Here is an 11,722-nt window from a genome sequence, read left to right as displayed (position 1 = left end):
TAAGGACATTTCATTCATAACCCCTTTACGCATTATGTTATTCACTGGGCTTTAGCTCACTGTTTATATATATATATGTAGGTGCTCAGCCACCAGATCGGAGCTAGGAGCGTGGGTTAGACTCCAGTTTTGTCAAGCCAGCCTATGTGCCTCACTGCGAGGTTCCGAGCCTATTGTGTTAAGGCTTAGGGGTGTTTTACAATTCCCCCTTCTGTACCGTCTACTGTTCTGTATAGACTGAATGTTTACTGTGTGACTATAAATTTTGTATAGACTGTACTGTTTGTATATGTGAATGCATGAAAAATCTTTTTGGCATACAGACTGACACATCTCAATGGACATTATTCATTTACTGTATTGGCTTCCGCCAGGCCCTGTACTCTGTTTTACTGTACTACTGTTCTGCAGGCCTTTGGTAATCTCGGATTACTGGCCGGTTACGGTGCTAAACCCATAGGGCCGGGTTTGGGTCGTGACATTATAGCCTCTCCTTGCCTCCTTACTTGGGGTGGTCTAGATGCACCCAAACAGATCTGGTGGTCCAGATTTGCCAAAAAAAATAAAAAAATAAAAACAAATTGAAAATGAAAATTTCCCGCGCAGAGGCTATGCATACAGGTTATACACATTTGACCTCACTCTCATTCGGCCTCACCCTCACCCTCATGAACCTGGTTCTCCATCGAACCTAGCTTCACTGGCGACCCACTTCCAACAGCGACTCACTCCCGACGGTAACCCACTCTTGAAACCCAAGGTGGATTGATTCTCTCTGCTTCGCAAAACAAAGCCCTCTCTTTTCCTCCACCTCACTGAACCCATCGCAATGGCGATCATCTCAATGGCCACCCACTGGAACGCACTAGAAACTTCAGTCATACCAGCTCATAAATTTGATTGTTTCTTCCTTAAGGTTGCTGAAAATGTTGTTGAAATGTTGTTGTCCATCTGTTGCTCAAACTGTTACTAAAACAGTTGATATCCATCTGTTGCTAAAAAGTTGCTCAAACTGTTGCAAAAAAAGTTATTGTTCTTGTTTTTTTATGTTGCTGAAATTGTTGCTCAAACATTTGCTGTATCAAATTTTGTATTGATCTAGCACAAAAAAAATTGTACTAGTTGAAGTTGAAAGTGTAGAAGTTTATGAATTTTGTGTGACATGTCTTCCAAGGCCAAATGCTCATCCCAAGAACCTCCAAGATCAATAACACAAGCCCTTAACATGTCTTCCAAGGTTTGAATAGTTCTCTCTGACTATCCATCAGTTTGAGGATGAAAGGCAGTGCTAAAATTCAAACTAGTACCCAAAGCTGTATGCAAACTCCTCCAAAACATAGATACAAATCTGCTATCTCTATCAGACACTATGGTTACTGGAATACCATGCAACTTCACAATCTCCTTGATATACAATTTTGCAAACCTCTCTAAGGAGAACCCCACCTTAAAAGCAAGAAAGTGAGCGGATTTGGTCAATCGATCAACGATAGCCCAAATAGCATTGTTACCACCTTGGGTCCTAGGCAACCTTGTCACAAAATCCATAGTAATATGTTCCCACTTCCACTCGGGAATAGGAAGAGGTTGTAACTTACTTGCAGGTCTCTGATGTTCAACTTTCACTTGTTGACATACCAAACATTGAGCAACATACTGAGCAATTACCCTCTTCATATTATTCCACCAAAAGTTCCTCTTCAAGTCTTTATACATTTTAGTGCTCCCTGGGTGTACCATATATCCTGAACTGTGAGCTTCTCTCAGGATTTCTCTCTTGAGCTCCAAATCATTAGGCACACACAACCTCTCTCCAAATCTCAAGGTTCCATCTTTATGCATACAAAATTCCATCTGTAGCCCTATTTCTATTTCAGCTTTAAGTTTTTGCAACTGAGGATCTCTTCCTTGAGCATCTTTAATTCTATCAATCAATGTGGGTTGAACCCTAAGGTTTGCCAACTGCACTCCATGGTTGTGCCATCTAATCTCAATATTCAACCTTTGCAAGTCCTCTTAAGATATTCTTTTGGTTAGTGATCAAGGTAGCCAAATTACTTGGGGTCTTTCTACTCAAGGCATCCGCCACTGCATTGGCTTTTCCTGGATGATAATTGATAGTCAAATCATAGTCCTTTAATAGCTCCAACCATCGTCTTTGCCTCATATTCAATTCTTTTTGAGTGAAAATATACTTCAAACTTTTATGATCAGTGAATATCTCACATTTCACCCCATACAGGTAGTGCCTCCAGATTTTCAATGCAAACACCACGGCAGCCAACTCCAAATCATGCGTAGGATAATTCTGCTCATATGGCTTCAACTGCCTAGACGCATATGCCACTACCTTATCATTCTGCATCAGGACATAACCCAAGCCCATCTTCGATGCATCATTATAGATGGTAAAACCTTCATCTCCGGACGGAACTATAAGTACTGGAGCAAACACCAATCGACTCTTTAGATCCTGGAAACTCTTCTCACAATCATCAAACCATTCAAATTTTACCCCTTTGTGTGTTAAACGAATCAAAGGCATAGAAATTCGGGAAAATCCCTCAACAAACCTTCTATAATATCCTGCTAAACCCAAGAAGCTACGAATTTCAGTAACACTAGTAGGCCAATTCCACTCCACCTTCTAGGATATTTATTTTAGATTGTCACCTTGCTCAACTCTCGATAATCAATGCAAAGGCGAAAACTACCATCCTTCTTTTTCACAAATAAAACGGGCGCACCCCAAGGAGAAACACTAGGCCTAATAAACCCCTTATCTAGTAACTCTTGTAACTGTTCCTTCAACTCTTTCAACTCTGCTGGGGCCATCCGATACGGAGCCTTGGAGATAGGACCCGTACCCGGTATCAATTCGATGGCAAACTCAATCTCTCTATCTAGTGGCAACCCCGGTAACTCTCCAGGAAAAACATCAGGAAATTCCTTCACAACTAGAATATCCTCTAACTTCAATTCAGTCTCACAGGTATCTCTCACAGAAGCTAAATAGCCCTCGCAACCATTCCTTAACAACCGTCTAGCTTGCAAAGCTGAGATTACCAGAAGAGGAGTGTTAACTCCACTACCCACAAAACAAAATTCTGGTTGATTAGGAATCTGAAATACTACCCTTTTGCCTCAACAATCAATAGAAGCATAGTTTGTTGCCAACCAATCCATTCCAAGAATTATGTCAAAGTCCCGCATATCTAAAACAGTTAAGTCTACAAGCAATTTCCTGTCATCTATACTAACCACACGAGATTTGCAAATTAAGTCAGTAACACCTCCTATCGGGGTTTCAACACATAAGTCGATCTCTCTAGGGACACATTTCCATCCATGTTTCTCAACAAATCCCATAGACACAAATGAATTTGTAGCGCCAGAATCAAATAACACATGTGCATAAACAGAAGACACTAAAATAGTACCTGACACCACCGTGTTGGAAGTCTGGACATCTTGTTGCGTGAGTGCGTACACTCGACCCTAAGTCTTTGGCTTATGACCTCCATTTTTCTTTTGACTTCCTGAAGACCCTTTGTCTGTTGATGCTCCTTTATTTTTCCATGTTTTCTGTTCAGTCTCACGCCCCTTCTGGTTAGGGCAATCAGCTATACTGTGCCCCTGTTGCCTGCAAGAAAAACAAGCCTCAGTATTCCAACGACACTCACTATCCCGATGGAATCCATTACACCTAGTGCACTGTACCCGATCATTCTGCTTGTCAACACTACCACCCACAGTTTGACTTCCCCAACTCCCAACCGAAGAAGTGTTTTGTCTCTTAGCATTGCCCTTCGAACTGTTAGTTTGGAAATTAGAAGAACTAGGCCTCTTCTTATAATTCTCTTCTTTCTCTTCTTGGGCTCTAGTGAGGCCACTCTCAACCAACAAAGCCTTATTCAACACTGCTCCAAAACTAGGTAACTCGAAAGGAACCACCTGTTGCATAATGTTCGTTCTTAGCCCACCTTCGAACTTTCGTGCTCTGCTATCCTCGTCTGCTTCAAATGCTGATGCAAATTTAGACAACTTCGTAAACTTGACTTCATATTCTGCAACCGTCTTATTCCCTTGCTCTGACTTCGAGAATTCCCTCTGTTTTTGTAGACGAACACTTCTAGGGAAGTATTTCTCATTGAATGCATTCTTAAACCTTTCCCATGTATAGGGGTTGGCATCATGCTCATGTATGCGCTTCTCCATCTGCCACCAATCGTTAACTATCCCTTGTAGCATAAACGTAGCATAGGTCACCTTCTGATCATCCGTACACTCAAAAACAGGAAACAATTTTTTCCATTTCTGTCAACCATTTTTCAGCCTCCAAAGGGTCTGTGGCTCCGTCAAATGCTAAGGCTATCTTCTTAAACTCAGTAATGTTACAACATGGCCTCGGTTGTGGCCCAACACCTGGCTGCATCCGTTGTTGTTGCTCCATAAGTCTAGTCAAGTTATTCCCTATGGTGGTTTGTTGTTGCACCACCCCGTCCAAAGTCTCAAGCACTTGAACCATTCCAATTAGATTGGGGATTGCAGCTTGTTCTTGTTGTCCCAACTCTTGCCCCTGATTTCCTCCGACTTCTTGAGAACCACTACCATTATTAGTCACATTCGCTCGTCGATTGTTATTACCAGTCCGTCGATTCGTTTGACCCTGGCGTGTATTCCTAGCCATATTTGCCAATGTCTCCTCATGTTCCATTGCAACCTATATGCATCAATAATAAAACCTTATCTTATTCTATTCTCAAGTCCCTATAACATGTAAATAAAATTAACATTATATCAAATTATAAGCGTTCCCAATACTACATCTACCCAATCTCACCACTATTCTATACCAGCCTTTAAAATTATAACCTAGCTCTGATACCACAAAATTGTCATGCCTCAAGCTCCGTGACAATGCCGCACACTCATTTAAGTGAGCATGCAAGGCTAAGAGTCCAACATATAACCAACAATATAAAATACTCCAATTAAATCCTTAATAATCATAATGCTAAAATCCATAAAAATTGATAATTCTTATCATATGAAATTGTCCACCACGACTACTAATAAAATTCATTAACAAAACAATAATCCAAGTACTTAATTCATAGTCCTACTCTCGGCGCTCCCACAAGTAAAAATCCCGCGCAACTCTACTCCTCAGAATCTGAAAAAAAAATAAGGGCAAGCTAGACAGTCCAGTAAATAACCAACCATCATTGCTAGATGGATCAAGTATACACAAAAAAAAAAAAAAAAAAAATAGTCGATAACCAATAAATGTAATTTTTGCTACAATTCAATAAATGACAATTATTTGTAAGATGGTTTCATAACTAAAAACATACAATGTACAATACAATTTAATTGAAAAGCTAACAAGATAATTCAAAGTAAATTCGTTATTCAAATCGATGGTTCGATATTCAGATGGTTCAATGATTTCATTCACAAAACCCAAGTCTTAATGACTACGGTCACTTAGCCCGTGACAAGGCCTAGAACCACACATAGACCGATGGTAAAGCCCCAAAAGAAACTAGTTTCTGTGCCAATAAATAACCCCCATTGGCTAGGGTTCAAATCATAGTCAGACTAGAGTGATGTTCAAAATTCAAACAATACACAACTTTTAAATAAAATATTCGATATTTTCGGAATAAACATTTGGTACAATTTTCAGAATAGTTTCACAAAATATTCAAATAACTTCCATAATAATATTCGATATTGTTTTATACTTGACCCATATTTTATTTTAAGAGAACATGAAGGCTATAAATAAATATTTATAATTTTAAACGATTCAGTAGGAATAAAAATTAACCAACAGTGATAGAGGGTTACTTACCTCAAACAACTAAAATAATATTTCCCAAGCTAATCTCAAATTACCAAGATCCACCTCAATCTCACAAACCTAATAAAATATTACACCGCATAAACAATTATTATGTGCACCCATCTTTCTCTTCTTGTAACAACAATAGAATAAATTAACCCAATCGCCTGTTAGGAACTCCCACAATTTAACATCAAAACAAAGCCATCACGGCTTCGAAAATTCTCAACCCATATTATTCTATTGTTGTTTATAAACATGTAAAAATTTGTAATAGCTTGTAGTCAATCTTGTATCCCACAAACACACCACCATTAAACCTAACCTATCACATATTAATCTCAAAATAGGAACCACCCAAACGGAATGCAAAATACACTCTAAAATTGAGCAAAATCGAGAATCCCAACATAGACTACATCAATATAATTATTTAATCATATATGTCCATAAAATCATCTATTGATATATTAACACTAAAATCATAGATAAAAATACAATAAAATAAATCTTACCTAAGTGATGTATAAAGCAAAACCACCACTCTTCTGAATCCTCCCTCTTCCTATTGGTTTTGGTTTCTTTTCTTTAATTTTTTTTTTCAAACCTTTGCTGAGCATCCACGCCTCTCTCTTTTTTCTTTTCTTTTTTTTCTTCTCCAAGACAAAGCCACGGCATGATGGCAATTTTAACCAAATATTCTTTTCTTTTTCCAAAATTGTAAAATTACCCACCTATGTTATAGAAATAATAATGTCATGTCATAATTAATTCCTTGATATTATTAAGTGACCCATATAAATTAATTTAATTTCCAATGTATCCAAAAATAATAATATACAAAACTTAAGTTTTACACTATGAAAAAAAATTAATAATAATAAAAAAATCATACCCAACGTACAACTGTCATAGCAGAAACAAAAATTACCCAATCATAAAGAAGTACGCAAAGGTTGTCCTCAATCCATAAAACTAGCGTGCAGAAAAAAGAAAAAAAAGAAAAAAAAAAAAAAAAAACATAAAAAGCAAGTGTAAATTCTCCACAGTTGTAAGGTCCACCACAAAATGGGTAAATAGTCCACTTCTTCACCACCATTAGAAACATCAAACGTGCGAGGCTCGTACCCCCACTGTTGCTACCGCTAGCTTTTTTTGTGGTCAGCCACCTGAAAACACCTTGGTCTATACGAATACTCATCAGTAGCTCCTGATTTGTAGGAATATTATTAGTGACACATTGTAATGGAGGAGTGGATCAGCTGGGTCGATTCTCTCAATTTCATACAGCTGCGTCACAGCCTCGGCAGTCGTGTACTGGGGAGTGCCTCCGACGTGGTTGACGATTAGTTCCCCGCTTTGTGACTTAACAGAATTGACGAAGTCATCCATGCTTTGTGCCAAAGTTGCAGCTCCAGTAATGTGCTTACTCTTTTGCATGCCTTTGCCTGATGAATGCTTTTGTTTGCTTCCTTCGCTTGAGCGGTCCATAGCGGTGGAGTTCATAATGTCTTCAGTCTTGGCAGATGTGGACTTGAGGGATGGTCGAAAGCAGCGAACTCAATACTATCACTTGAATCCACAAGACTATCGGACTGCCCTTCCAACTCAAATTGGTTGCGAGTTTCACCCCGCATCCATGTGTTAGCCCGTTGCCGCAGCCCTTGAGAATACACCTTCCATCAAGTCCCTGTGCTCCAAGGGTTTGGTTCTAAACTTCAAACAACTTTTGTCAATCTATACAAAATCACATATAGCAACAGTTTTAACAAGGAAAATGAACTAACATATATAATGAGCAACTCTAAAGGGATACATATGAAAAAAAAGAAAAATATCAACTGTGTTAGAATTGTACTTTATTACCTTCACCATTTTCGCCCACCAATCGAAAGAAGCATTAATCAACCCAGTCAAATGGTCGTACCCAATTGCTGTTGGGCCTTTCCGGGAATCCATGAGCTTGGATCAGACAATCCATTCCTTATTTAGTGAATTGTAATGATTTTTTAGCTGTTTTATCTCATGTAGCTTGCCAGTTGCTGCCTCAAATGTCTTCGCCAAAGATCGGTACCCATTCATGGTGATCGCCACATGTGGTCTGTTACCTGTCTCAATCTCTCTAATGACTAGTTTCAGGAAGATCCGAGTCAACTCCCCATCACAAACAACTTTGTGATAATTTTGTTTTCCGTTCCCTTTGCTTGTGGAAGGGGTACGAGGATCAGTGTGATTCCATGGGAACAATGGTCAGTTTTAACAGGAAAAGTACAAAAAATGTACAAGTACAAACATATAAAATAAATAAAAAAACAATGTTCAAATAATACACATTAATGTGTGTTTGGAAAGGGAAAGATTGAGTACACACTTAACATTTGGCATAGTATGTTGTTATTTTTCAAGAACAGTGGCAAAATAAGAACATATAAGAACAAAAATGAGCTACCAAAATGACCTTAATATTTTATTGACTAGAAAGTGCTTTATATAGATGAAAAATATAACAGAAATGCATAACAACTTGCAAAGAAATAGCATCACAAGCCCATGAATAGATGAGCTTATCTTCTAGTTTCCTATTTTCTAGTAACAACTACTTTGAAGCTTTCAAACGTTTTGACTCATTCAAAAATACTCCAGCAACTTTATTTCAACAATCTTTGAATATCTTAGAAGCCTACTCAACATGACACATCAGCAGCTGAGTCATCTTCTCTACACTCCTCCTTAGATCAGCTGCTGCTCATTCCCAATTTTTCTCTTAGGAATTCAAACCTTGCTTTAGAAAGTGCTTTTGTTAGAATATCAACAACTTGATTTTCTGTTTTGCAATGGAGCAACAGTATTTCTCCTTCTTTCTGTACTTCCCTGAGAAAGTAGAGTTTAATCTTAAAATGCTTTGTTTTCCCATGAAAAACTGGATTGTTAGATATAGATATAGTAGCTTGGTTATCAACAAAAATTTGTGTGGACTCCTCTTGTTCCATATGCAGATCTGTTAACAATTTCCTAAACCACAGAGCTTCTTTTACGGCGGCTGTAGCAGCCACATATTCAGCTTCAGCAGTACTTTGTGCAATAATCTCTTGTTTCCTTGAACACCAGGAGAATGTGCCTGATCCAAAACTAAAGCAAAAACCAGTTGTACTTTTCATATCATCGATAGAACCTCCCCAATCACTATCAGAGAAGCCGTGGAACTTAAAATCTGAACAATGAGTGAACTTTATGCCATAATTGACAGTGCCTTTGATATATCTCAAAATCCTCTTTGCAGCTTGAAAATGCACCTCACTTGCACAGTGCATAAACCTCGAAAGCAAACTCACAGCATGCATTATGTCAGGTCGGGTTGCTGTAAGATACATTAAGCAACCAATCAAACTCCTGTACAAACCTTCATCAACCTTGTCAGCTCCATCATCCTTGCTGAATTTCTCTTTCTGATTCATAGGAGTTGATGTAGCTTTGCAATCTTCCATGTGAAATTTTTTTAGGATCTCCTTTGCATACTTTTGTTGGCAGATAAAGACTTCATGTTGCCTTTGCTTTACTTCCATTCCCAAAAAATAGGACATCAAGCCCAAATCTGTCATCTCAAACACCTTAAGCATCTCTGCTTTAAATTCCTTTATAAGATCCTCATTGCTTCCTATTACAAGCAAGTCATCAACATAAACAGACACAACAATTAAGTCAGTAGCCTCCTTCACGTAAAGAGTAAATTCACTTAGACTTTTTACAAAGCCTAGGCATAATAAGTCGTTATCTATTCTGCTGTACCAGACCCTTGGTGCCTGTTTAAGACCATACAATGCCTTTTTCAGCAAATACACTTTATCCTCATGCCCCTGCATAACAAATCCCTCTGGCTGCTCTACATATATTTCCTCCTGCAAAAAACCATTCAAAAAAACTGATTTAACATCTAGTTGATAGATCTTCCAGTCTTTTTGTGCTGCAATTGCTAGTAGCAACCTGATTGTATCTAACCTTGCCACAGGTGCAAAGGTCTCAGAGAAATCAACACCATAGATTTGAGCATAACCCTTCACCACTAGCCTTGCTTTATACTTGTTAACTGATCCATCTGCATTTAACTTGGTTCTAAACACCTATTTAACTCCTATAATCTTCCTATTTTGAGGTTTTTCCATGAGCTCCCAAGTGTGATTTTTCTCTATCATTCTCATCTCCTCTTTCATAGCTTCCATCCATTTCTAAATCATTTTTAGCTTCTTCAAATCCTGCAGGCTCCGTTACAGCAACATTACATCTTTGATAAATGTCAAAAAGCAGTCTTGTTCCCCTAACTGGTGGGTCATCAACATTGTCTTCAGAAGGTTGCAAATTTTCTAAAAATTGATCTTTTTCTCCATCATCCCAATTCCATTGTTCATTCTCCATGAAAGTAACGTCTCTACTTATCAGAATTTTCCCTGTTTGAGGATGGAAAACTCTGTAAGCTTTAGAGATGTTGTTATAACCAATAAAGACTCCTGGTTCTGCTTTCTTATCAACCTTGTCTCTCTTCACCTGAGGCACATATGAAAAACACAGACAACCAAATACTTTGAAGTTATGTAGTGAAGGTTTGTATCCATACCAAGCCTCAAAGGGTGTTTTTCTTTTCAAAGCCCTTGTTGGAAGTCTGTTAAGTAGAAAAATAGCAGTATTTGCAACCTCTGCCCAGAATTTTTTTTGCAGCCCATTTTCATGTAGCAGACATCTGGTCATCTCCATGAGTGTTCTATTCTTCCTCTCACTTACTCCATTTTGTTGTGGAGTGTATGGAGCTGTCAGTTGGTGCTCGATTCCAGTTTCTTCACAAAACAAATCGAATTGTTCTGAGGTGTATTCCTTGCCATTATCCGATCTTAATACTTGTATCTTGCAGCCACTCTGGTTTTCCACCCAAGCTTTGAATTTCCAGAACACAGCTGCAACCTCAGATTTAAACCTTAAGAAGTAAATCCAACACATTCTTGTTAAATCATCTATAAAAGCAATATAATATTTACTTCCCTTTAATGATGGGGTTCTCTGAGGCCCTCCAAGATCAGTATGTATTAGTTGTAGCTTCTGTGAAGCCCTCCAGGCCTTTTTAAGAAATGGCAATCTACTTTGTTTTCCATATTGACAAGCCTTAAAGCCAAGTAGATGCTCTTCTAGTGGAGGTAACCCTTGTACCAGCTGATTTTTCTGCATATATATGAGTGCTCCATGGTGAAAATGGCCCAATCTCTTGTGCCAAATTTCTGTTGTGTTCATAGAGACTTGATATGTTGTCTGCTCCTCCTTCATTGGATCTAGAGAGAAGCACTTGCCTCTCATTTTGATTGTACACACCTCCCGGCCATCTGCATCTCTAATCATACACTTTTTATCTTCAAACAAGAGTTTATAGCCTTTTTCCAATAGTTGACCAACACTTAGCAAATTTTGATCAATTCTAGGCACATATAAAACATCAGTGATTAGTTTTGTACCTAAAACACTTTCAATTGCTACTGTCCCTTTGCCTCTTACTTCAATGAACTCACCATTTCCAACCTTGACTTTGGAAATTTTAGTTTTATCCAGCTCTTTAAAGAGCTCTTTGTCATAGGTCATATGGTTTGTACAGCCACTATCAACTAACCAGTGTTCGTTAGAGCTTTTGCTTGCATAACATGAGGCAACAAACAGGTGCTCCTCCTCCTGCTGATCCACCATTTTAGCTTCACCTTCTTGCTGTTGTTTGCTTCTACAAACCTTCTCTATGTGACCTAACTGGTTGTACTTTCTGCACTTGATGTCAGGCCTCCACTAACACTTAGATTGAGGATGATTTGTCTTCTTGCAATGCTGGCATTGCGAGTAAGTTCC

The 11,722-nt window shown here is 38.4% G+C and overlaps 1 protein-coding gene across 1 annotated transcript; it reads right to left on the bottom strand.

Moving 5' to 3' along the window:
• Positions 1 to 666: 666 nt before the first annotated feature.
• LOC145824237 (uncharacterized) lies at positions 667 to 3,369 on the bottom strand. Its single transcript, XM_082923862.1, has 5 exons — positions 3,179 to 3,369; positions 2,777 to 3,088; positions 2,271 to 2,603; positions 1,738 to 1,984; positions 667 to 855 (listed from the first exon to the last, which is right to left on the bottom strand). The coding sequence occupies exons 1-5, from the start codon at positions 3,367 to 3,369 to the stop codon at positions 667 to 669; spliced, it is 1,272 nt and encodes a 423-aa protein (XP_082779988.1).
• Positions 3,370 to 11,722: the final 8,353 nt, after the last annotated feature.

This window comes from Camellia sinensis, chromosome 4 (genome assembly GCF_055761805.1).
Source record: "Camellia sinensis isolate YWXY chromosome 4, ASM5576180v1, whole genome shotgun sequence".
Lineage (NCBI taxonomy): Eukaryota > Viridiplantae > Streptophyta > Magnoliopsida > Ericales > Theaceae > Camellia > Camellia sinensis.
This window is presented reverse-complemented; position numbering and strand designations above follow the sequence as displayed.

Excerpts from the sequence above, each read along its gene's own strand:
- LOC145824237 (XM_082923862.1), bottom strand. The coding sequence starts at position 3,369 with ATGGGATTTGTTGAGAAACATGGATGGAAATGTGTCCCTAGAGAGATC. Across the intron at positions 3,089-3,178 it reads ATAATTCTTGGAATGGATTG|TGGAGTTAACACTCCTCTTC; the intron begins GTTGGCAACAAA and ends TTTTGTGGGTAG. Across the intron at positions 2,604-2,776 it reads CAAGAGTTACTAGATAAGGG|CTTCTTGGGTTTAGCAGGAT; the intron begins GTTTATTAGGCC and ends TGAAATTCGTAG.